This window comes from Microplitis mediator, chromosome 5 (genome assembly GCF_029852145.1).
Source record: "Microplitis mediator isolate UGA2020A chromosome 5, iyMicMedi2.1, whole genome shotgun sequence".
NCBI classification, from domain to species: domain Eukaryota; kingdom Metazoa; phylum Arthropoda; class Insecta; order Hymenoptera; family Braconidae; genus Microplitis; species Microplitis mediator.
Genome location: NC_079973.1, coordinates 20,327,165 through 20,355,017, shown reverse-complemented (window position 1 = coordinate 20,355,017; position 27,853 = coordinate 20,327,165). Strand labels below are relative to the sequence as shown.

Sequence of the window (27,853 nt, the reverse complement as noted above, 5' to 3'; positions counted from 1 at the left end):
TAACTATACAGTATACTTCTCAGAACAATATTTTTTTCTCCGTGTACTTCCGTTGCTTTTTTTCCTCAAACAATATTTTAACGGAAACATGTAGCCTATTGGGTGAAAATAATTGGCTATCTGTTGACTGATCCCTTTGATAACTCACTGGTCTCTCATTACTTTGGCAACGAATTTTGAGCACATCTTCTTACTGTTCGTTATTTTCAAGGTATTACTTCTTTTCTGATCATGAAAATCCACAAAAGAAGTTTTCACTTATGCGCTTATGTAAAAAGTAAAAAAAAATAATAATAAGAAATAGTTTTAAGTCTATTAACTGAAATCTACCACCAAACGACTCCATTATTTATAGAAAAAAAAAATAAGTCTATTGTAATTATAAATTATCAAACTGTCATTTTGTTAAATAAAATATATTGTTTTATTGATTCTATCTATTATTTATAATAATATTTGTTACATTCCTATTTAATACTTTTTAATTAAATAAAATAGAATTTCTCTATTATCTACTTCAACAGTGCAATAATTGTTATTCGCTAGTTTTTCAATAAATTATAATATAATATAAAAAAAAATTCATATTTTACGAAAAAATATATACATATATATACAATGTTAATTTTGTAATTGACTGGTAGGGTCGGTTAAAGGCACGTAAGAAACGTGCATTAGTTTTGTTTGTGTTATTGATCCATCATGATTCTTATCCACTTGTAGAAGATCTTGAAATTTTTGAAACCCTTCAACTGCCACTACAGGCACGATCAAACGTCCACCAGGCGCTAATTGTTCGATTAACTATAAAAAAAATATATATGCATACAATAATTACTATAGTACGTTAACTTTATTAATACGCAATAAAACTATGATTAAAATCATAATAAACTTTTCTTACTTTACATGAAAAAGTAAATGGAAACTTTGTCCAAGTTCTTCTCTTAAGGGGATACGCTACCGGACCTCTTTCTCATACTCAGAAAAATAAACGGGACTATCTTTGTTGCACTCGTCGAGTAAATGAGGATTTTAAAACAATTTTTCTCGGAGACGAATTAGAATTTTTGAAAATACGAAATTTCTAGCCCTCTGTTAAGGTTTTAAAAAACGCCATAGACTCTCTATTTTAGGTTTCTAGTGTTTGTCCGTAAATTAAATTGAATTGAAAATCGGTTACCGTTACCCCTTAAACAAATCGCATCCCTAATACCAAAAAGGCATATGATTTTTTTTTAATTCACCTATCGCTTCAGAGTGACAAAATTGATCAAAAAACAAAAATAAAAATATTAATGCCAAAATGGCCTATAACAGCAAGCATATGCCTTTTTGGCATTAATTTTATTTTTAATTTTTTAGCTAATGCCAAAAAGGCGTATACATAAAAAATCAACAAAATCAACGAATTGGTTCAATTAAATATTTATTAACAAAAAATGAATGAACTTAATATTTTAATGATTTTTTATTTATGCGCCTTTTTAGCATTAACTAAAAAATGAAAAATGAAATTAATGCCAAAAAGGCATATGCTTGCTGTTATAGGCCATTTTGGCATTAATTTTTAAAATTTTGTTTTTTGATCAATTTCGTGACTCTAAAGCGATAAGTGTCTCCTAAAAAGTTTTCCCCGAAAAATCTGAAAATTAGAATCGTCGAGCTTCAAAATGTTTTTTTTTTTTTTTTTTTTTTTTTTTTAAATTCACGATACGACCATTATCCACATAAATACAGCTACTCAAAACTCACTGAAAAATTCCGAAATTTTTTTTTACTTTAATTTTTTCCCTTAGTATATTTAAATTTGAATTTACGGGTTTAACTTTACGGTAATATACTTTTTTTTTATATGCCTTTTTGGCATTAATGATCATTGTGCCTAAAAGCAAAAAGGCTTATGTATAATAGGCCTTTTTGGTTTTAATTTTTTTTATTATCAAAATATTCATTTCAAATCATTTCTAAGCGATTGAGCAAAAAAAAAATTTATATGCCTTTTTAGCTTTACGGTAGATCTATATATACAGCATATGCCTTTTTGGCATTAGGGACGCGATATCACTAATTCAATCAGTAATATACTTGGGACTGATTCGCAGTAAATATTGATTAACTTGCAAAACATTTCACAGATTCATTTTAAGAAAATGCACTTATAATGTTTTTTTCATAATATATAAAGTGAAATATATTTACTTGTTCAGGTACAGTATCAGCAGCAGCTCCGACATGAATAGCATTATAAGGTCCTGCAGGTTTATATCCTTCTCGACCATCCGCCTCTAGTTTGATTTACAATGACCTGTTATTAATATTCAACAGAAAATCGGAACTCGGAAAAAATCACACAATTTTTTATCAAAGGCAACCATCAGGCAAAAAAATACAACGAACTTTACCTACGAATTTTACACGGCCTTCTTTAATATACTCCGGACAATCATTGAGAACATTTCTCGTCGATATTTCAATCAGTTCGGGTATATGTTCGACACCGATAACATGGCCTTCTGGTCCAACCATATGAGCCATACACGCTGTCAAATATCCAGAACCAGATCCAACATCTAATGCACGTGCGCCGCTCTGCAGATGATCGTTTAGAAATGATAACGCATATGCATGCTAAAAATATTTAATAATATTATTTGCTACTGATTTGTTTGTCAATGATATGCGTATACGTTTTCATCAAATGCTGAATGGTTTCGTATCTTGGAAATTTTCCAATTAATGATAAAAAATATACTTTTTTGTTCAAACAATAGTGACATGGTAAGATAATATGCTGACCCTGATAGCCCTAATTTATTTATGTCTGTCAATAAATCACGTATCAATTATCAGAGCAAAACTCATCGATCGAGTGGTTGTTAATTTTGTAGATAGTAAATGATAATAAAAAGAAAAATATTTCATTGATAATAAGATTGAAATGAATGATAAATTGATTGATAGTCAAGCGTGTGTTTGATTTTTAAAGTAATTTTATTTTAAAGTATGAAATTAAAATTATCAATACTGAGGCTTTAAACAGCCTTAAAAATAACTATTATGGGTTATTAATATTGTTTTTTTTATTGTCCATGCGATAATAAGTCATTTATAGAGCTATTTATCTTATATACTTGTATAAGATACAATAATCAATGAATAATTGTTTTATAATTTTTATTGATATTCAATTTTCAATGAAAAATTGCTACTGGTTAATGACATGAGTATATAAAGAAAGAAAAAAATTATTTGATAAATAGTTGATTCAATGGTTCATTATTCTTTTAATGAAAAAATTTTAATTAGTAGAGGTAGATTTTATTTCTTTACTTAATAATTTCTCAATTTGAATTAATTTGAAATTTCAAATAATCTTATTTTTTTTTAATTCGTTCATTTTTGCTGCTTATACTCTAAAATTACAGTGCATGTGAATTCTTTTTCTTATTTAAATTTACACGTGAATCATCATACGTGTAGGGCTTTATTAAAAATGTTAAAAAAATTATTTTTTAAAAGTGAGTCAATTTTTTCCAAGAATGGAAAAACAAATTTTTCATTTAAAAAAAAAATCAAATGTTAGTTTGAATATAAATTTAAATATATCAGTTCTCAGATAAAGAAGTGTATTTTTCTCATGTACACGGAGAAATTATTCTTGTTTGAAATATTATGGTGTCATAGTAGAGCCCGACTAGGGTGGCCATCTGACGGAAATTTAAATAAACATATTGGAAAAATTACTATGATCATAGAAAAATTTATGATGCTTATAAAAGTAATTTGTGATATAATCGAAATTAATTTTACTATGATGGCCATAGTGATTTTTGCATGCGTTCAATTAAATTTCTGTAGGTTGCCAACATGATCTGGCTTTACTACACTGTAAAAAATTTTCAGTGTGAAAATAGTCCCCGAGGACTTTACACAGTCTGCTTGGTGTGAATTGGCGGTGTGAAATTTTCTTGGTGTGAAATATCAAGCGGTATACTTTTAACACCGTATTAATGTTTTCTTTTACACCGCTTGGTGTAATTACCTCAAATATTTTTCGGTGGTATAATCTGTAGTTAAAAATTATCGAATAATAAATCGGCTACAGCACTAGCATATCATTATTATTATTGACATAGTTTTTAAAATAAAAGTTCAATATTTCGTGTCGAAGTAATCAAGAGTTTCAAATAAAGAACTTATATATTTACACCATTAGTGGTGTGAAAGTGCTAATTCATACGGTTCAAAATTTGACACTGTACATTGTGTAACTTTCACACCGAAAGTGTTGAAAATTTTAACACCAAATCATTCCACTACACCGCAGACTCAAAAATTTTTTACAGTGATGACATCATAGCATAATTTCATAGTTTGATTTTTACTTGTATCACTATTGTGTTTTACAAGACTCTACATTCAAATTCTCCCTCGTTACCTACTTTTCTCGCTTCTCTTATTGTTTTTTTTTTTTTTTGCCTATTTTACAAACTAAGTCCCTCTCTGCTTAAGAAATCTGATAGATTCTTATAGCTGTGTGTGTAAGTCCCTATACTTAACTATAGCACTTCTCATAGAACTCATTCATTCTTATAAAATCTTTATGAGAATTTATGAGAATCTATCGGATTCTATGAGATTTTCTAAACAGGGCTTTTACTTTCCTTATCGATCCTTACTTAAACTTTCAATTTTTCCGAAAGAAGGCGCGCAAACTTTCTTGTTACTTTGACTCTACTACTTAATTTTTGCGGCTGTGGCCCGAATTGTGCTTATGACTGCACTGCATCATTACGGTGATGCCCTACAACCTCCCCAGTGCAATGGAGGTGTAATGGCGTAGGAACACCACAGAGAAAACCTAGCCAGTACAGTTTCGTTTTGGGTGAAGCTCCAGTGGTCGATAAAATTCCCACTTTACCGATCACCGGATCTTCATCCCGCGACTAATGGTCAGAGACCTTCGTTCGAACCCGACGCGTAGCTAAGCGGTCACCCAACCAAGTAGTAATCATGCTCGATGCTACTTAACTTTGGTGATTGCCCGTGCCGAATGGCTGCTTCAGCTGCTTTTGATGGCACCATAGCATTTCAAACAAGAATAATTTCTCCATGTAGAAATAAAACTAATTAAAAACAAATTTTATAAAAAATGAATTACCATATGTGGAGCACTGATTGTCACATTGTAGCCTATTCTCCGAGGACGGTCTAAATAAGGATCAGGTTCATGACAGTATTTGCCACGATCAATCGCTATCATAGCTGCTTCTGCGGTATCAGACGTGAGAATTTTCGCTTCTAAAAAATTTTACTTATAAACAAATATATTTATACAATCTACTTAAAAAAATATAAATAAAATTTAATTACATATTCATAATATTTTTAATTTATTCAACCGAAATAAAGTTTATCAACATAAAAAACAAAACAAATTGCAATAATATATATTTTTTTACCGTTATCTGTTTTTGTAATTTTTTTTTTCTGTTTTGCTTGTATTTTTCTTTTCTTTAAAATTATAAATAAACTGTTTGTAAGTAAGCAGTCAGCAGATGTCATGTAATTTTTTAAGAAAATAAGTATTAAATAAATCTTGCGTATGAATAAGTTTGAATGATGTAAAATAATGATTACATATCATAAACGCATGCAATTAATTAATACCTTTTAATTTATCTATCATTTCTTGATTCGTCGTGCCATTGCAGTGCCATGTCATTGTAAAACTAACGTACGAATTAAGTTTATATCTGTAATTTAAAGAAGAAAATAAAAATAAAAGAATTATAAATTCCGATATTTTTAAGATTTTGCAGTGGAATTTTTTAAAAATTTATTTAACAAAATAAACAATTGCGCAGTAATATTTTGTAAAATTCATATGGATTTTATTATAAATTTAATACTGCTACGTATGTAATTAGTGCACGTTATAATTTATGATCTACAATATCACATGTGATACATTTTTATAGATTATTGTTTGACAAAATGTACATATTTATAAATTACTTATGAGTTATTATTTATATTTAAACAATACTATAAATTACTTGCGTATAAAGTGAATCCGCAAATGAGAATAATTAAATCAGTGACGTTTCAGTGATATTACAAATTATAATTTATTATTTAATATAAATCAACTGCAAATAAGATGCTAATAAATTTATATACATTTTTTTTTAACTTGACAATCGAAAAAAAAATTTAAAAATGTAATTTTTTTTTTCATTACTTACTTATCTAATATTTGAATTAAATAAAAAAAATGAAAGGATTTAAGTAAAAGCGTTAAATAAATTATGAATTTTTGAAGATAGTTTCAATGATTGTAATTCTCGTGATGGGTAATGATAAGAAATGTATGCGTCCACCTCCGGAGACATCCAATCGCTATAAATTGAAATACAAAAGATGACAACCCACGAGTTGCATCAACAGTCGTGCCTCTAACAAAGTAAAGGCTATCAACTCCGAGATGTCATCAGTTCTGTTGTTTATTGATATTTAACCAATTTAATAAAAAGTTAACTGTATAAGAGTATTCCTTTCAATTGTACGTGCGCGGATACGGCTTTAAAAATTACTAAATTTTTTAAAATTATAGTTTTATCAGTGATTGTTTAATGAAATCTAAAAAGACAATGGAAGTTACTAAAATTATGCCTCCGGAAGAACCAGGGAAATACCGGCAATTTTTAGTTGCAATTATTGGTATGTTGTTACTAAATATAATTTGTGATTTTTAATTTATCCTTTATTTTTTTTTTTTTACGGGTTTTTGTTTTTTAATTCCTATAGGGGAGCCTGGGGCACGGCGGCCCCTCCCCAAATAATTATAAAAAAAAAAAAATTTTTTATTTTCCGTCAAGTTATGACCTATAATGTTTTTTTTTTAGTGGTCCATTGTGCACCACATATTACATATTGGCCTAAAATATGATAAAAATATTATAGAGGTCATAACTTGACGGAAAATAAAAAAAAAAATTTTTACCTAATTTTTGAGGGGGGCCTTTTTGCCCCAGGTTCCCCAACTTTTAATTTTTTATTAAACGGCAATTCTGCTAATTCATATCCATTTCAATAGTGGTTGGTAAATTAAATCACAGATAGGGTAAAGGTACCGCTTTCGGCCACTTTAGGCGAGTTTTGGACACGTGAAAAATTAAAATCAAATGATTTGTAAAAGATACAATGACATGATTAATTTTTAAAAAGTGTAAAGAGACATTTGTACCCCACTATTAAAATGGTAATTTTATTTTACAATTTTCCTACTAATTAAAATAAAGTATTAAATGTTCAAAAATGAAGCAGTGGCCACAAATGGTACCTCGACCCTATAAGGATATAAATGGTGATTATTACTCAATGTTAATTCCGATTAGTTTACTATTCTATAACATACTGCAATGTAAAAAATTTTTGGACTCGGTCTAGTGTAAAAATTTGGGTGTAAAGATTACACCAAATATCGTGTTAAATTTAGGCGGTGTGAATTAAAAATGTTTACACCGTCAAGCTTGTAGATGTGAAATTTATGACGATTTTGCGTTAAAAAAAATAATAATAAAAATATTGAAATGTTCAAAATACTATTTAATATCTAAATAAAATTAATATAGTTATTGATCATTAAGTTGTTAAAAATGTTCATTGATCATTTGTTGCTCATTAATCAAAATTATAACGAGTAACACGGAATGGCATAAAAAAAGTAGATTACACCGTGATAAAATTACACGGATGGATAATTTACACCGTTATTTCACACTACACGGTCCTGTAAAGTTCTCGGGGGCCATTTTTACACCAAAATTTTTTTAAGTGTAATTATAATCAGAATAAACATTGAATAACAACAACCATTGACATCCTTGTAACTGTGATTAAATTTATCAATTTTTCCAAAATATTTCTTTAAATTTTTTCTTGATTTATTTTTAATAGTGAACATTTCAAGTTTGGTGTATGGAATAATGATCGGATGGGCATCTCCAACAATACCGCTACTAAAAAGTGCCGAAACACCAGTTGGCCAAACACCATTAAATGATGATCAAGTGTCATGGTTAATCAGTATAATGTGTTTAGGTGGTGTTATAGTACTGCCACTTTGCGGGTGGATATCAGAAAAATTCGGGCGAAAAATAACCGGATACACCATGGGAATTCCTTACGTCACTTGTTGGCTTTTAACACTTTTCGCAACTAACTACTGGTATCTGTTAATTGCGAGAGTTTTTGCGGGTTTCGGCGGTGCAATATGTTTCTTTTTGGTGCCTATGTACGTTGCCGAGACAGCTGGTGACAGTATTAGAGGACAACTTGGTAGTTTGATGGTATTTGCTGTCAACATTGGTATTTTAATGGGATACATACTAGGAGCTGTTATGTCTTATCAATTATTTGCAATAAGTTCTCTTGTATTGCCTATGGTTTTCCTCGGATCCTTTGCATTTTTGCCCGAAACGCCATCCTATCTTGTTCGTAAAGATCGCATGAATGATGCTGCCAAGTAAGTATTATTTGAGTGAATAATTCTATCCAGTAGACAAGTGATAGCTATTATTCAATATACTTGATAATTATTAAATGATCTTTATTTAGCTTCAAGTTTAAGTTGATTTGGCGCCAAGTGAATAATTATCGTATGATTGCTGGTCAGGTCCTTGATGTGGCTGAAAAATGGCGACAAGTCGGCTGCTGACCGTGAATTATTGAGACTCCAATCGCTTGTTAAAGAGACTTCTGATGTCAATGAAGCCGTAGGACTTAGAGACTTATTCCGAGACAAAGCAACTATCAAAGGTCTGGTCATAGGTATCACGCTGTTGTGCGGACAACAGACATGTGGAATTTCAGCTATGGTATGACATTAATTTTATTAACACTAAAAAAAATTATAAATTTATTCCGTACACGGAGAAAAAAGTAATCCGAAACCATTGATAGATCCGATAGCTATACTTTTGGCATAATTAATTAATATGACGGGATCGAAGTCCACCTCCGTTTTACGGGAGGCCGTTTCCGCGCCCTTTAGGGCATACACGTGTTTCGGGGCCATTCCTTCTCCCGCCTCAGATGACACTCTTAGCCGTAAAATATAATCAATGGACGACTAAGGTGGACATTAACCGGAGGTATAATAAAAAATCCTCATTCCTCATGACGAGTCCATACCTCTCTTGGGTCAAACACTACTACCATCTCAGAAAATAAAGAGACTCCAGTTGAAGTGGGCTTGGAAAGGCTCCCCGTGGTACCAGTTTTCTGGACTGGTGATCCACTTGTTACCATTCAGTTTCGAACAAGCTGTCCACTTGTTCATTCCCTGATAAATTTTCTACTTTTCAAGCCTTTAGCTGCTCTGATTATTAAAGCCAAATCATAGTTACGAATAACTCGGGTTAACATTTGGCATAAATAAAAAATTACTATTTCATTGAAATAAACTTGAAATTGAAATAAACACATGCAGAAATAACTATAACCATAGTAAAATTTCGAATGGTTTCAGTAATTTCTGCATGTGTTTATTTCAATTTCCGACAGATGGCCAATATAGTCTGGCATTACTATGACAGCACAGCATTTCAAACAAGAATAATTTCTTCATGTATGTAGAAGATACCAACGCTTTGTAATTTTTAATTTATGATATAACATTTTACTTTTGGAATAGTAATTTTTAACTTTTGCCAAAAGTAAAAGCTATCGGATCCCACTAGTGGTTTCGGATTACTTTTCCTTCAAAGAAATTTTAGGTTACATTTTTTTCCGTGTAGTAACTAAAAATTTAAATATTGCAGCTCTCTTACACAGCAATGATTTTTCAAATTGCCGGAAGTTCACTGAGCCCAAATTCAGCTACAATTGTTGTCGGTGCTATTCAAATATTTGGATCTTGGCTCTCAACGATACTGATGGAACGCGCTGGAAGAAGACCTCTTATTCTTATCTCTTGTATGGGAATGCTTGTTTGTCATTTCATCCTCGGTTTATTCCTCTATTTGCAGTACAAATTGTACGACGTTTCGTCATTCGGATGGATTCCATTACTTGCACTTTCGGTTTACGCAGTTGTTTATTGCGTCGGAATGGGACCCGCGCCCTTTATTGTAGCAGCCGAAGTTTTTAGCCCAGATGTTGCTTCACTTGCTAATACAGTCAATATGATTTGTTTGTTTCTCTCCGCGTTTTTAGTTATTAAATTATTCCCTCTATTGATTGCTATTTTGGGAATATACGGATGCTTCTTCTCCCTGGGAGCTTGTTGTGGTTGTACCTTTTTATTTACGTTATTTTTCGTACCGGAGACCAAAGGCAGAAGTATTGAATCCATTCTCGATGAGCTTAACGGTTTATCAGGTCAATTTAAAGAAAAGGGGTATGTTAAAGCTGCTGTTGATGTTAATGAAAAAAATTTACAGTCTTCTAATGTTTAATTTATTTTGATTATTTTAATGACCATGGAGATATTAAAGTTAAGTACATCTCGAACTCACTTGAAAAAAACCGTCTCTCTCCATTTTTTTTTACTTTTACTGGAGGCAAAAAGCAATGCACGGTAAAAAATCGGGAGTGAATTCGGAGTGATTACAGATTTTATTTAAATCCAAATTCAATCCGTCACTCGGAATTTTAGAAAAGATTCACTCCGCATATGAAGTAAATAGAGTTTGTTTTTTAGCGGAGTGATTTCGGAATGATCCGGATTTTATTTAACCCCGAATTCATTCCGATTTAGAGTTTTAATATTAAAATAAATTTCTCTTTAGAATTAATTTCACTCTAAGGAGATTAAAAAAATAAACAGTCATCTGATCCGGATTCACCCTGATTAGAAAATACGATTTGTGACGATTGAAAACGATTAAAAATTTAGTCGTCATTGATCGTCTTTAATAGTCATAATCGTCATGGTTTTTCGCATTTAATCGTCTCTAATCGTGAAAAGACGATTTATTATTTCACGATAAAAAACGTTTAATGACGTTTAAAATTCGAATCGTCATAAATTATTTTTAATCTTTATGTGGGACCAGACATTGCAATATTATTTCACGATTAAAAACGATTCATGATGATTAAAAATTTCAAATCTTCATAAATCGTTTTTAATCTTCAAGAGGGACCAGGAATGGCAATGTTACTTCACGATTAAAGACGATTTATGACGATTAAAAATTTCAAATCGTCTTTAATCGTAAAATAAATATTGCAATTTCTGGTCCTGCATGAGAATTAAAAACGATTTAAAACTATTAAAAATTGAATCGTTTTTAATCACCATTAATCATCAATTGACGATTCAAAACGATGAAAACATTTCTAATCGACATTAATCGTAGTTTCTAATCAGGGCAATCCGCATTTACTCCGGATTCGCACAAATTTTTTAAACATTTTTTTTTAAAAAGTGATTGAAAATTTAGTTCGTTTTATTTATGAACGAAATTTATGAATAAATTATCTGTCAAATGTTATGAATTTTGGTCTAGTTGAGCATATTTGAATAAGTGTAAAAATGATTTTTACATAAGTGAATCAGCCGGGACCGAACAAGTGTTAGCAGAACACATCTCATCGCTTTGCAAATGAGTTGTGCAATATAATAATTTTTGTTCAAACATAGATAAATATTTACATACACGAAATATGTAGATATTCTAGTTCACTCGGAAAAAAATTACTGTTTAAAATATATTTGAAGAATTTTGATATTTGAAACAGCAGTTTCCGTAATTCACAGAAGTAATTTGTTTACTTCACAGTAGTACTCTTACAATTCAAAGTATTGTTTTTATAATTTTAATAGTTACTTTATATTTTGCAATTACTATCGTATATATTTTTTTTTGTGAAAAATGTAATTTACTCAACTGATGTACATAAAAAATTGTTTTTTGAGGCGTTAGTAAATCATATAGCACATTTGCGCTTAAATGTTTTTTATAAATGACAAATTCCAAGTAAATGCGTAAAAAACTTAAAAAATATCATTTATGAGGTTTGCTAATAAGAATATCGGTATCTGAATATTTATATATTTTTATTGACAATGAAAGGTGAAAAAACTTAATAGTACTTTTTTTAAAACTTTTTAATGTAAAAATTTTTATTTAGATTAGCAATAAATATTTTTAAGAGACTGAATTATTATTTGTATGTAAAAAATTAATTGATTATTGTAAATAAAATTTAATTGAATAATTTCAAGAATTTGTTTCTCTTTTTTTTTTTTAAGTAAAATTTACTTACACAGAAAAAACAGATATCTTGAGTTAAGAAAATATTTTTGAAGACAAACGTTTTCGGGAACCAAGTCAAGATTTTCTTGAGCCAAGAGAATTCGTCTTGGTTGGAGAAGATTTCTACTTTACCTGAGAAAATTTAGGTCTCCAAAAAAATTTTCTTGAATCAAGAATATTTACCTTCAGTCGAGAATTTTTTTTTTGTGTGTAGCATTAATAACATTTTCGGGATTTTAAAGACTTTTTCATGATACCAGCATCGGAAATTTCAGTGTCCCTATAGCCAGTCGAAAGCAGCTGATTTCAGTCCAATGCCGCGAACAAATTTCAGCAAACTCGTAAATTGTAAATGCCTTCAGTCAGTGGGCAGAAAAATTTGTATTTCTTCTCATGGGAAGGAACAAATAATGTTTCTGCCCTCTGGCTGAAGTCTTTCGCAATTTAAACTCTGATACTTGCAATTTCTTTAATAGTACTTTCAGATCATTAATTTTATTTACGTAAATGACTTTGTCATTAGTGAATTTCATAAAAACTAGTGTGAATAATAAATAGTATTTATAGTTTCTGCTCAATTATAAATTGCAAATGACAATTTACGCTTACGTTAATAATTAATCACACCATTGGTCTTAAATTAACTTGTTCCTGACTGCTGACACTGAAACTTCAATTTCCAATGCAGGTAATCATGAAAAATATCGTGAGTGACTCAGGATGAAACACGATTTCAGACTGCGGGTGATGTCAGCCAACTTCACCCTGACCTGAAATCGTTTTTTTTCATCCCTTGTCACACAATATACTATTTATTACGTTTGATTACATTATGTAATCACTTACAATCATTGAACTTATAAATTATGAGAGAATTTAATCGTTGATTACATATTGATTACTTAATCTTTTTATTTTACGTAATCAATATTTTCAGTGAAATACAGATTATTTTTAAGTCCAATGTTAAACTACAGGATTAAATAAAGATTAAATGTGTTATTTGCATTTACATAACGCGTTAATAAATTTATTATTATTATTTTTTTTATATTTATCAATTAATTAGGTTGATTTTTGATTGTTGACGTCAAATGTCACGGCTGCCATGAAACTTGTTATTTTTTTTGTATGTCATTGACCTAAATTATAAACAAAGATCTACCAATATAGTTTTTATAAGCACATGATTATATATAGATAATTTATTATCACGAGTTTAAGTTAATTTCAAATTAATAAAAATGGTCAAATAAATTAAATTTTTTTAATTAAAAACTTACATTTTCGGGTTGATTAATTTTCTTGCAGTATTGTAATGACGAAAAACAAAAAAAAATTGATCTAATTTCTCAGAAGCGCCATCCAAACTAAGTGGTAGGTGGAACTAAATAACTTCGGTTTGATTTTTCTATCAACTGTTAATTGAATAGTTTTTTAAAGATTAAGAAGTTCCCCTGATAGCCACACCCTGATAGTCACATTTTGCTCAGCAAGTTTCTGCAGTGAAACATATTCGGCTAACTTAACGACAAGTTTCTGACAAGCCTTGACTGGATATAATACTTGCGTGCAAGTTAATGCAAATTTACTGCCGTCATCTGAATACAATTTGACAGAAAAACTTGGCATCAATTTGAAGTGAAACTTTAATCAACAACGTCATTGTCTGACAGTAACACTTGTAGTCAAATTGAATTCAAGTTACAAACAATTAACTGTCAACTTGAAGGTAACTGCTTGCTCTCTAATACTTTCTTTTTAATTGGCTTCAGAATAAGGCAGTAGCTTGAAGTTAACTTGTGGATAAGGTGGCTATCAGGGGATAAGATTCAGAGAAAACCCAAAATCCCAAATGAAACTTATCATTATATGTCAACACGAAGTAGTCAAGAAGTATTAAATTTACATGGTAGATAGCTCTGCATAGTCGATATAAAAGAAATCGCGATTTTTGAATTTAATCTCCTGTATCTTGTAACTATTGACTACAAGTTGTTACCAACTTTCCCAGAAACTTGGCGACAATCTGCTGCAACCTGTCGACAACTTTCTGAGAAAATTGAAGGGAATTTTCCGTCAACTAATGGAATGCCAACTTTTGCCATCAACTTTCTCAGAAAATTGCCATCAACTTATGGAAATGTCAATTTTTGCGGCTAACTTGGCGATAAACTGCTGCAGAGAGTTGTCACTAGCTTGCTGCCAACTTGACTATCAGGGCTGGTGTAAAGTTATTTTGATTTGGCTTAAAAAATTGACGGCCAGTTTTTCAAACCGGGTTTAAATTAATGTTGCTAGTATGATCCGGTTTGAAAAACTGGCCCTGAAAATTGAATTTGAATTCAAGTTCGACTAAGGATTGCCCAAGGTCCAATAATATATTGATACCTTTAAAAAAAAAAATCGGTCTGTCAGTTGACCCTGCGGGCCAGCCCCAAAACTTCCCGCTGTTTTCGAGCTCATGAACCTCGAAAACATTATTGTAAATACATATTCGAGCTCTTCGAGCTCGAAAATACGTTTGTATGCTGTTGTTTTAAAAAAAAAACGTTTTTAACCATTTTTTCTCCAACAATATCTGTCAAACGAATAAACCGATTGAGACGGTTCAGGTGGCAATCGACGCGTTTTATCAAGTTCTAAAGTTGATCAAATTTTGGATTCGATTTATCGAGTCGTTTTCGAGATATTTCAGAAAAAATAAAAAAATTTTTTTTTTTTAATTCTTTCGACAACGGTTTCTCTTGAACGAATGAACCGATTTTGATGGTTGAGGTGGCATTCGACGCGGCTTATAAAGCTCTAGAGCCCAGTCCATTTTGGAATCAATCCATCGAGCACATTAAAAGTTATCCGAAAAAAACATTTTTGAAAAAATTTTATTTTTGGAATATCTCTGAACGAGCCCTACCGATCAAGCTCAATTTTCTTACGGCTTCAAGATATTGACAATCCGCGTCGAATGGCACCTTAAAGTTCAAAATCGGTTCATCCGTTCAAAAGATACAGGTATTTACATACGTACGTACGTACATACATACATACATACGTACACTCGGACATCATCTTGAAATTAGTCAGAATAGCTTCCTAGGACCTCAAAACGTCGACATCTGATAGAAATTTGATTTTCGTAAATCGGACCGAAACCAATAACTTCTCGAATTTTTGAAAATTTACAATTTTCTTAGCGGGAAGTTAAAAATCGCGATTTTCTGATTTTACTTTTGTTTATTTATTATTGTCAATTTCTTTTTTTTTCGTAAAACCTCATAAATTGATGTAGTAAACATTAAAATCACATTGTTTTTTAAAAAATCTTTTTATTTTACAAACAATTATTTGACGTAGCTTTGTACATGTATATTACTCTAAAACGAATACTGATCAATCGTCATCTAGACGTTTTCGTACACTTTTGTTACCAAATTTTCTTTTTTTGAACGTCGTTGGTGCCTCATCTTCATCACTATCGCCAGTGGAAATTCTCGTTATCTTTTTTTCTACAAACGTCCTCTGAGGTATTGGTGCTTCTTTAACCACTGGTTTTATTACCTGCACTACTTTCTTCTTCTGCGGCAATTGAAGATCAATTACTTTTTTAGGTCTAAAAAAAAAAAAAAAAAGAATAATCAGAAATTGTGTATTACTACAATCATTCATCCAATAACTTAGAAATTTATAAGCACTGAGTAATAAATGAATATTTTAAATGATAAGTATATATATATAGACAATTTACTTTATTTCTACAGTCTGCCACGGCCCGTAGGGATCAACTCTATCTGGAACACTGTAATCTCTTCTGTAAGGTATCTCTTCTTTTTCTTCTTTCACTTCAACTTCATTATCCGTATTGCCCGTAGATTTTTGTAATCTTCTCAATGCTTTATATTTTTCTCGCTCAGCATTAGCGCGTTGTTCTTCAAAAATGTCAGCTTTGTCTTTAGCTTCCTCTTCTTCCATTTGCTGAAGTAACTCAGCTTGAAGCGCTTGCTCTTTAGCTTCTTCTTCTTGCTCTGCGATTGTCATAAAACCTTCTTCTGGAGGCTCCCATGACGTTTCTAGCAAACATAAAATAAAATCAATATTTAAATATAAAATTGGAAGAAGTTACGTGCGTTAATATCCCCGGACAAAATATCACCGACATAATATCCCAGGGACAATATATCTCTGTGACGAAATATAAAAAAAAAAAATAGTTTTATTATTAGATTCGGTCCATTGCCTTTTAGGTGCAAACAGGGAAATTTCAGGAATGGCCTGCAAGGTCTATTGCTTTCTTTTTGCCTATTAAAGCATATAAATAAAAAAATTTATATTAATTAAAAACATTAGTAGAGAACATTAATTAGCTTATTACTGTGTTGTGCCTTTTTTTCACGGATTTTGTGTGTGTTTATTCGAAAATAGGCCAACACATAAGCTTGTTATCGTGCTGGGTCCAAAACACGTCACACTCCGAGTCACATATTCTAACAATAATATATTTACGTTGAAACGTATTTATTAACATGATTTTTAATAGAAATTTTGAATTATAGTGATATTTTGCCGGGGATATTAACGCGTGTCACCATTGGAAGATACTGTAAAAAATCGGGAGTGACTTTGGAGTGATTATGGATTTTATTTAAATTTGAATTCACTCCGAATTTGAGTTTTAATAATGACCCTGAAGTAGCAGACAATTAACGATTTTGGATCTTTTTATTTATTCATTTATTTATTTAGCAATAAACTCAACAGCCGTAGCCAACTACAGGGTTACTCTTACATCAAAATGCAGAAACAAAAATATATTTGTGGGCAGAAGATGTGCCTCTGAATAAAACTAAACATAATCTTTAGTATTGCAATATTACATAGTGAAAAAAAATAATAACAAAACAAAAAAGAAAATTTGAAAATTTTTATAGACCCGTAGGACTGACAATTATGTCAAACGATATTTTTTCAACAAATCAATTTATAAAAAAAATAAAAAATATGCACATGTAGAAAATTGAAAGAACTATAGGTGCAATTTTTTGAATTACTTTTTTTTATGATTTATCGTTTCAAAAATTATTAGACATCGGCTAACTTCAATATCGTGTTTTAATTTTTAAAAAACTCCATTTAGGAGTTAATTTCACTCCGAACCGGAGTATCAATATTAAAATAAACTCCATTTCAGAGTGAATTTTACTCTAAGAGGTTTAAATTAATACAGAGTCATCCGCTCCGCATTCAATCCGCATTCCCTCCGAAAATTTTTATGTACCTGAAGATCGGAACGTTTTTCGCGGAACGAAAATAAGAAAAAAAAGAAATGAGAAGTAAAAAATCTACTGGATCTAGATTTCGTAAATGTTTCGCACATTACCCGAAAATTACAGGCCACCCCCGACTACCCCTTAAGTCGCTATTAGACACGATATTCATGAATTATTTTCATTTTCGTTGCGAGAAAAACGTTCCAATTTTCAGGTACATAAATTTTTTATAGTCAAAGAAAAAAAAATGTATTGAAATAAAAAAATTATTGCCATCCGCCTAAAAATTTTTTTTCAACATTCGTATTTATGAAAAAACCAAATAATAATGAAAGGACCATGGCAGTGATTTGTATTTATTTATAAGTTAACTTTTATTTACCGTTAGTCTCAATATGCCAATAGTAGGTGTATCCTTCGGGACTGCGTGCTTCATACCAGACTTTATGAAAATTCTTTTTCTTAAGACCATCATCCTCTTGACTCTTTTTGCCTTTCCGTTTTTCCCGATTGGATTTACCTTTCCCTTGGGTTTTATTCTCACCAGCACCGCTGCCGCCACCGCCACCGCCATCGCCACTACCACTACTTCCACTCACCACATTCGGGTTTTTTGGATACCGAGGGACTCGAGCTCGATGAAATGTTGTAGGGTCACAAAAATCAACATCTGCTGGAAGCTAAAATCAAATTACTCTTTTACTTTTCCCCATTCGATGAACTTTATAGAGAGAGTTTATTAATTGTTCAAGAAAAAAAAAAAAAAATTAAATAAAGGATTTCTTTATTAAATCAGATGAATTAAAAGTTAATATTTATCAAGCTCTTACATTTTTGCTGAGTTTATGACGTGGATTTGTAGCTGCTGATGCTTCAGGCATTTGATTGGGATTTTCTATCTAAAAATGTAAAAACAAATTATACTTTTGTTTATCAGGGGTTCGCACTTATCTCTCTGTTACACTCAAGTCCACGAACGGTACTATCTTTGTTGCACTTGTGCAGTAAATGGAAACTTTGGCCGAGTTTTTCTCTTAAACAAACGAATATTATCAAATAATTAAAGCGCACTTCGCTAGATTAGACAGTAGTGCATCGATGTACAGTCTGTATTTTGTATTTAGAGATTTTGTTTGCGAAAAAAACTCAGCTAAAAATATTTTATAACCCCTGTTATAGGAAATTTTATTATCTAAATGATTTACTAATAATTAGAAGAATATTGCAATTATTAGAAGTCTTAAAAAAATTACTTATAAAAATTTGAATGAATTTTTTGAATTTTAGTTTGTATAGAATCGCTTAAAAAATAACCTCAGTGTTTAAATTTATTTTCTTAAAATTTTAAGGGCATTCTCAAACAATGCCTCCCACTTTTTAAAAATATGCAATGACTTTTAACTGCCATAACCGTATTCAAATTTTATTAATTGACTAAAAAAAAAAAAATTTAACCATTAATTTAAAAAAGGACAACTTCGCTGAGATATAGATTTTTAAAAAAATTATTTACAATTGTTATTAAATAGGAATTAAACGAAATTTGTTGAATAAATTTTGGTCTAAAAAATTTGGAAATGCGAATTACAAAATTGACATGAAGATTTTACTGAAATTTATTTTACAAATTTCACTTAACTTCCAATTGACATCAACTGTAAGTAATTTTTTTGAAAATCTATCTCAGCGAAATTGTCTTTTTTTGAATTAATGCTTAAATTTTTTTTTTTAGTTAATTGATAAAATTTTGATACGCTCATGACAGTTGAAAGCCATCGAAATTTTTTAAAAGTGGGGGGGGGGGTGCACTGTCTAAGAATAGCCTTAATAGATTTTATTTTTAAGAAATCTAAGAATGAATGTTGTATAAAAACTTATTAAAAAAAAATGTGACTTCTCGAAATTATGTTCAATTTGTTAGAAGTGATGCCACCTGCAAACTATTGGGAATTCACAAAACACATTTTTAAAAAAATATTTTCAATTCAAAAACAATATTTATCCCATGTAAACTATTTGAAAACAACCCCAATCCATAATTGGAAAAAAAAAGTTATCAGCATCCTAGTAGTTTTGTTTTTATTGATTTTTTTCTCTAAAACCCGCGTTTTCATCCCGTCCACTGGGGTGACCCTCGGAATACTTACTTTAGATGGTTCTTCTATTTTTCTATTATGTTTATTACGAATTATTTCCTGAGCTGTCAAGTCCACTGTATCGCCTTCGACGTCTTTGAGATACGCGGCCATAGCAGCCTAAAACATAATTTTGAAAATAAAAATAATTATCACAATTTATCATAAATGATTTCATAAAATGACTGCACTCACTCTTTCCATATTTTGAAGATCATTTTCAAATTTTTTTGTGATCTTAGCCTGCTTCGCGCTGTTCTTATGAATCTCTTTAATTCTCTTGGTGACATTTTCCTTGTGCTTCTTGCCACCCTCGTGAAATTCAATACTCGGTTTATTATCAGCAATCCAACATTTACAGAAGTCGCAGAATTTCCGACCTTGAGATTTCCAATAGTCAGCCCTGAGGACAAGTAAAAGTGGAGTAGGTGAAATTTAATCTATTATGCGGGTGTGTTACTGCATGCACTTCCTCACTCAAACGCTCTTACATCCCTCGAGTCGTTACCGGAAAGACACTCTGTGTTGTTCCGATACCCTTCTATATTTATCTTCCATAATATAAACAACTTTACATTTGTATTAATGCTGTAACGTTTACATATGTACAGCTCATTTGAATCGTTACATTCATACATCACATCAACAAGAGCACACATTTAAGAAACAATAAATGAGTCAAACATACATGTGTTGGTATATCATAAAAAATTTAAGTCAAGACATTGGTACGTATGCAAATTTTATTGCTGTTATGCATGGATATAAAAGGGAGATATAAAGAATGACGCTAGTCGTCACGTGCCTTTGGATTGCCAGAAAATCTTTATACTGTTCAAGTAATATTGTATTAAATTAAGAATCATAAATGCTAAGATTTATATGGATACTATTTAATGGCAAACAGCTGGTGCATCTGCTCATGAAACATTTATATCAGTTATGCAAATTTTTCAATAACAAATCGTTTTGGTCTTAATCTATTATTATTATGCTTTAGAAATTTATTTGATAAGTAGGAAACTCGGAAATGTGATTTTAGTTTTTTTTTTCTTTCAACTTTCCGCTATGAAAATTGAAAATTTTAAAAAGAAGGGAAGTTATTGGTATCGGTCTGATTTTCAACAGTTTTCATCTGATGTCGACGTTTTGAGGTCCTAGGAAGCTATTCTGACTACTTCCGGGTGGACGTCCAGCTGTGTGTGTGTGTGTGTAAATTTTTTTTTGCCTGACGATATCTTGGAAACGAATCAACCGATTTGAGTCTTCTTGGCTGCAATTGAAAGGCTTCACTAAGACTTAGTACTGAATAGATTTTAGTCGATCAGTCGAGTAGTTTACAAGTTATACAAAAAATAAAAATTTAAAAAAATGTTTTTTAAAGTTTTCGTTGCATAACTCGTAAATCGCTCAGCCGATTTGTTTCAAAATTTTATAAAATTTAAGTCTCAACAAGCTCTCGATTGCCACAGAGCACGTGCAAATTGGTCGAGTTTTCCAAAGATATCATTGGATGAAATGGTATATTACATGTCGAGGGATAAAAGTAGGAGTCCAGCCCGCGTGTATAATATATTATATTATTATGTACCTGAAGATTGGAACGTTTTTCCTGGAATGAAAATAATAAAACAAAATAAAAAGTAAAAAATCTACTGGATCTAGATTTCGGAAATGTTTCGCATAAGTATAAATTTACTATAAGTCATTACAAATAATCACTAGTACAATCCGACTTTAGCGTATTTCCACTGCAAATTCGTACAAAGTATCATTATAGTTCACAGATAATATGCGCCCATAGTAAATTCGCCTGTAAATTTTTCACCGTGCACCTTTGAGCAGTCAAATTACATAAATTTTTTTCATTTTCGTTGCGCGAAAAACGTTCCGATTTTCAGGTGCATGTACTGTTGTAAAAATAACATAAAGAGTTGACATTATTTTTGAAATTAGTCTTGGACATTGAAAAAAAAAACATCGTAAATTAACGTGTATTTTTAATTGTTGTTAATAAAACATTATTTAAATTGATGTCAAAATTATTGCAAAACTTTAAATGTATCATAAAAGCATCAACTGTCGATCAAAGCGGCCATTGTTCCAAGCAACCGCACATTTTATTACACTTAATTATTATTTTCAATGTTTAATGAATCGAGTTAAACTGTTAGTGTAGGTAACAAAATTCGATTAAAAAAGTTAAAGTTTGAACACAATGTTTGTATCAATAAAAAAAAATAAAGATTTTACATATTAAATATTAATTTTTCATAACATTTATTTTGGAAAATTTCATTCTTCGTATAAATTGTAATGGCATACGCTTTAATTATTAAACGTTTCTGCACGTGTTTCGTGATAATAAGCGGCGATGGTAGATACCAATAACATTATCTATATTACCTTAACCTTCTCTAACTAATTGCATGTTATCATAAGATACAAATATATAGTCCGTACACGTTAAAGATTATGTTGATTTTAAAAAAAAGTCGTAATTGTTGTAAAAATATTAATTCATTATAATACAAAAAATCTGGGCGTCGGTTGGCCCTGCGAGCCAGCCCCAAAACTTCCCGCTGTTTTCGAGCTCAAAAAGCTCGAAAACATTAGTGTGAATACATTTTCGAGCTCTTCGAGCGCACACACACACATACATACAGACACTCGGACATCATTCTGAAAATAGTCAGAATAGCTTCCTAGGACCTCAAAACGTCGACATCTGATAAAATTTCGATTTTCGCAAATCGGGGTGGAAAAAATAACTTCCCGAATTTTTCGAAAATCGTCGATTTTCTGAGCGGGAAGTTGAAAAAAAATAAAAATTGAGAGCTGTAAGGAACGTATTACCTTCAATAATAATAGCTGATAAGTGGATAGAAATAATGTAATTTATTTTTGTCAATTGAATAAATATTTTTTTGATCCAAAAAATTTTCGATAAAGTAAATAATTCAGTTAAATTCGCGAATAATTTTTGCAGTAAGCACAGCTAAAGAAATCGTTAGATTTTTGTTAAAATGGATTGAAAGAGATATCAACAAGTATCAATTGTTAATTTAAATTAAATATGAAGCTAACGATGTTATTTTGTGCCGCTTAGATACTAGTTAAATATTTTGGCCTTACAATTTTTTACTACAATAAATACATATTCACTGCGCTTTTTTACAGATAAAATCCGTCATTCGGCTGATATAATAATCAAAGACAACAATTTTCGAAACAGTTTAATGCGAGATAAAAGAATTTTCATCCGTCTTTCACGAAAATTGCGATTTTTTTTCCAAACAATTAATTTGAAAAACTTGTAGCTTTTGAATTATAAGATTTAAGAATAATTGAAGAACATTATTTGATGGATAATAAAATGATCTACAAAAAAGTTCCTAAATTTTTGTTTTGTTACATACAACAAAATTTTCGTATGGAACAAAAAAAAATATTGATTTTATTTTACACAGTCTAATATATAGTGGAGGGAGGGGCAAAACGGGGTGCTTAAAGAAATAGTAATTGTATCTGATAGAAATTCGATTTTCAAAAATCGGACCGAAACCAATAACTTCCCGAATTTTTGAAAATTTTCAATTTTCTCAGCGGGAAGTTAAAAATTATTGATGTCAATGTCGAGTAAGAAAGTTATGTAACACCAACGTAATTAGTTGCTTCGAGTAGATCCCTTATGTCGTAACCACAATGTAATTAAACATATTTATTTATAGAATCGTATACATTGTGAATAATGTCACTCATTGCATCATTAAGTACACTGAGAGAAAAATCCAGTAAATCTAACTATAAAATGACAGTTAAATAGCGCTTTAACTATTTTTTCGGAGTTACTACAACACCAATAGATAGTTATTATAAATATCTCTAAGTAGTTATGTTAAATATTTTTTAGTTCAATTAACTATATAAATAGTTAATGTAACTGATTTTTAAACTTGTATTCAATTAATAATTTTTAATTTTTTAAACTGAACTTAGGTAGTTAATTCATCTATAACTCTTTCATTAAAGCAAACAAAAATATTAAGTATCATTACAATGTTTTTTTAGTTAATTCAATGGATATTTTTTATATAAATCCATTAAATAAATAATTTTTTTTTCGTACAAATATACCATTCACATGGTTTTAATTATTAAGTAGAGACTCTATAGAGTTTTGATTAGAACTAATTTTTTTTTGAAAGTTCAAGTTAAATTTTAAAGATAAATTATTTATTGAACCATTAACAATAAATATTAATGTCTTGATGTAATATAGGATAAACTATAATACAATCCAAAAATGTAAGTATCACTTTGTCAAATGACAGAGTTGTACTGATGCCGAAATTGTTTTTAACTTTGGAATTTAACAGTTCTAAGATATATATCTTGCCAGGGACACTACACAGCGGCTGGGCGCGATCTCGTGGCGAGCATCGAACTACTCCCGCTACTGCTGTCTGGTACCGGTGACTTTCCTTTCCTCCATACATATGTTTTCTCCCAAGAAATTTTTCTCTTGGTTTAAGCAATTTTATTTAGATATTAACTCGTGTTTTGAACATTTTAATTTTTTTATGATTATTTGCCTTGAACGCAAAATTTAAACAAATTACACATATACACGCTTGACAGAGGAAAAATTTCTAATTCACACCGCTTAAATTTAATACAATACTTAGTGTAATTTTCACACCACAATTTTTACACAGACATTTACACTACACCGAGTCCAATAATATTTTACAGTGTAGACAAACTAAAATTTGAAAGACGCATTTAGGTTTTGATAACGTACAAATGAAGAACCTTATTAGCTAAAGGAAAAACTTTTGTCAGCTATTAATATTGATCCTAAATGGTTTTTAAAATTATCCGATATTTTTGCGAATTATAACTACATCAAAAAAAGTTAACTCGAATCAAGTAAAAATGTTCTTGATTCAAGAAAAATCTTCTTGCACCAAGTAAATAATTATCTTACAATTTTTATCTTGAATCAAAATTTTTTTTCTCAAGTCAACATATTTTTATGCTTAAATCGAAAATTTTTGTACGACAGTTCAGTTTAAGTATTCCAATTTATCTTAAATAATTGATATAAATATGTATTTCTATTTTCAAAATATTTTTAACAACTAAAGTTTTCTAAAAAAATTAAGATAATAAATTTTTTGGAAAAAAAAATTCTTTGAAAAATAATTTTTTTAGAAAAAAATAATCTTGCAAAAAAAATATGTTTGAGAAAAAGTTTTTGATAAAAACTTTTTGGCGGTTTAAAAACATTTATTTACTCAATCATTAAGTTTTGAAAAAAAATTAAAAATCCATTTCCTGCCTACATTTAACTCAATTACAGTAACTTCAAAATTTTAGTTCCATTAACTATATTTATATTTATAACAACTATTTTATTTTAACTTTAAATCAGCAGTTATAATAAAAACAATTTTTACTTACATACACTAAAAAAATTAAGTTATCGTTAATTTAAAAATTCATCTACTATTAACTAAATTTTTTTAGTTAAAACAACAATTTTCGGGGACAGAAAAATTTTAGTTGCTTTAATTAATTTTTTTTTAGTTTGTGCAACTACTGAATAGTTAGCCATACTAACGCGTTAGTACCAGTAACTAATTTTAAATAGTTGAAGTCTTTTTAGTTAAAATGACTATCGACTTTTCTCTCAGTGTAGAAAGAAAATGAATTAATAGCATTATTAACTATAATACGAGAGAGTAAATAATGATATAACAATACTATTGTAATAAAAAGTAAAAGAACGTATATATTTATATATGTATGTTTGTATGGATGTGTATTATTTTTGAATGCATCATTTATTATTATCCCTCAACCGTAAAAACAATTTTAGTCAACTACAGAGCTCATATTTCTTTGTTATTAATATCATTACCATTATGATTATTACGGTTACTTTGTTCGATAGTCTCTCTGGAATCTCTGATGTGATTTACCCTCAAGACTAGAAATTAATGTATGTTCGACTTTTTGTCTCAAGGATAAAGGGATGTTATATTGCTGTATTATGGAAAAAAAATCGTTTAGACATACGTAGTTTGAAATAGATCTACATAAATCTATGTTGATCTCCTAAATGAAACAAATTTATCTACACTGATATAAATAGATAGGCGTTGTTGTTTCGAACAGATTTCATTGACTTAGAAATTATTCTTGTTTAATTTTTTTTTTAACCATACATGCATATACTAGCTATTACCAGCCCGATTCACCGGGCATTTTGTACTGTTTAACGACAATATAATTTTTTTTATTATTGATATCAATATTGTAGCATTAACCGTTCGAATAGCTGTGAATATTCCTTTTCTTCAGCACTTTTCTATGTAAATAAAAGTTGTAAGTAGTAATAACGTAGTATCAAGTCAAATACCCCGGCTAGTATATATAGCAAAAGAAAAACTGATGCTTATTTTTATGGATCTGAATAGATCAATGAATGATTTAGTTTGGATTAAACAAGAATTTTTGATGTGATATCAATTAATTCTTATATATTTTTGATAATTGTTTATAAATTAGCTTGTTTACTATGAATAAATATTTAGTATAAATATTATTTTCTCTCAGTGTACGTTAGATTTGATCTATTTTTTCCCAAGATGTGTAGAGATAGAATTTATATTCTATTTATTATTGTCCTGTACAATGTAATTTATATATATATATATATATATTACAAGATTAGCTTCGTGATACTACTGTAATATAATATACAGACATCATTAGGGTAAGAGGGCATGCAATGTAGTGTGGCTGGCTATAACCAGTATCAATCTACTTGTGTCGCTTGTCAACTCCACTAACTACTACAATGTTTCGCATGGCTTATTATTTTTGTTGTATACTTTGCTCTAATGTCAATTTATGAAACGAAAATATGCATTATTATAATGTATAAATAAATAAAATTTCTATTTTTAAGTTTATCGCAAAATATTTTTGTAAATCGCTTCTGTTCTTATTTAAATTTTATTTATTTCGGACACTATTTAAAAATATCATATATCTATATCATTAAAAAATACTTCAATTATACATAGTTAGAAATTTTGTGTTAAATTCAACACAAATCGTGTGTTGCATACGGTCTAAACAAATTTTTGTGTTAATTCAACACATTGCGTTGGTGTTGATATTTAACACAAATTTTATGTTAAATAAAATTGAACACATAAAATCTGTTCTTTCGACAGAAAATTTGTGTACATTTAACAGAACATTTGTGTAAATTTAACACATTTTTCGTGTTGAAATGAACTAATAAACATAAGCACATAACCTAACTAACTCAAGTATACTGATCTACCCTTAGTAGAACTTATGTCAATTTAGCGAACAATTGAACCAGGTCAAAAAGGTATGAAAGTAATCTAAATTTAATTGTAAAATGTATGTATTTAATTGTAAATAAATTATAATTCAAATTTCCCTGCAGACAATGCTGCTACAATGCTTTGCTTGGTTATAGTAATGAAAATTTGCGCGGAAATGTTTAGTCAAACAACACAAATTTTGTGTCCATTTTCGAATAACACAAGAAATGTGTTAAATTCTAGATTTTCTAATCATTTAACATAAAAAATCAGTTAAAGTAAAATAACACAAACGGATTGTGTTGAATTAACAGATTTCTGTGTTAAAAATCAACACAAAAAATTTAATCAAATAATTTTTTAACACAAATACACAAAATTTCTAACGGTGTACTTATTGTAGTAACATATTTTGCAAATAATCATATGCTAATATGAAGATAAAGATAAATTTTAATTTCTAGAGGTCGAAAGTCACCTGCAGAAAATTTAATCCGAAAAACTCACTTTTAAGGAATAGTGGGAATCTAGAAAACTTCATCGAATTTGATAAATATTTTTTTCCAGTAGTAAAATTTATACGTAATAAAAAGTGTTAATTGTTTAAATTCTTCAATAAATATTATTTACAATGTATTTCAATCTCCTTCTTTGTTGATTGACTTAAAGTTGTTTCCACTCCTGACGTCGAACCATATTTTCGGTTTTTATCGAACTTCGCAGTTAAAAAATTGAATTAATCCCGGATATAACAAAAACACACGAGTTCATTCTACTTTATTTTTTTTTATTATTTTTCACTAGAAATTTGT

At 29.8% G+C, this 27,853-nt stretch overlaps 3 protein-coding genes across 5 annotated transcripts in view; 1 reads left to right on the top strand and 2 right to left on the bottom strand.

Moving 5' to 3' along the window:
• Positions 1-426: 426 nt before the first annotated feature.
• LOC130667927 (protein-L-isoaspartate O-methyltransferase-like) lies at positions 427-13,696 on the bottom strand. Of its 3 annotated transcripts, none has more exons than XM_057469863.1 (6): positions 13,556-13,696; positions 5,674-5,759; positions 5,165-5,304; positions 2,406-2,592; positions 2,203-2,288; positions 427-804 (listed from the first exon to the last, which is right to left on the bottom strand). In XM_057469863.1, the coding sequence occupies exons 2-6, from the start codon at positions 5,726-5,728 to the stop codon at positions 622-624; spliced, it is 651 nt and encodes a 216-aa protein (XP_057325846.1). In that variant the 5' UTR covers positions 5,729-5,759; positions 13,556-13,696; the 3' UTR covers positions 427-621. The 3 variants fall into 3 exon arrangements, with proteins under 3 accessions (XP_057325846.1, XP_057325845.1, XP_057325844.1); XM_057469861.1 differs by having other exon boundaries at positions 432-804; positions 2,406-2,631; positions 13,556-13,693; XM_057469862.1 differs by lacking the exon at positions 13,556-13,696 and having other exon boundaries at positions 431-804; positions 2,406-2,631.
• On the top strand, positions 6,339-12,197 carry LOC130667926 (facilitated trehalose transporter Tret1-like). Its single transcript, XM_057469859.1, has 4 exons — positions 6,339-6,726; positions 7,966-8,533; positions 8,684-8,885; positions 9,831-12,197. Exons 1-4 carry the CDS (start codon positions 6,639-6,641, stop codon positions 10,464-10,466), a joined length of 1,494 nt encoding a protein of 497 aa, XP_057325842.1. The 5' UTR covers positions 6,339-6,638; the 3' UTR covers positions 10,467-12,197.
• Positions 13,697-15,593: 1,897 nt separating the features above from the next.
• LOC130667885 (WW domain-binding protein 4) overlaps positions 15,594-27,853 on the bottom strand; it is a 35,786-nt gene continuing 23,526 nt past the window's right edge. Inside the window, exons 2-7 of the mRNA XM_057469798.1 lie at positions 19,867-20,074; positions 19,684-19,791; positions 18,367-18,435; positions 17,919-18,216; positions 16,018-16,339; positions 15,594-15,882 (exon numbers count right to left, since the gene is read on the bottom strand). Of these exons, the coding sequence (XP_057325781.1) occupies positions 15,663-15,882; positions 16,018-16,339; positions 17,919-18,216; positions 18,367-18,435; positions 19,684-19,791; positions 19,867-20,074 (1,225 nt within the window). The 3' untranslated portion in view covers positions 15,594-15,662. The remainder of the gene's footprint in view (positions 15,883-16,017; positions 16,340-17,918; positions 18,217-18,366; positions 18,436-19,683; positions 19,792-19,866; positions 20,075-27,853) is intronic.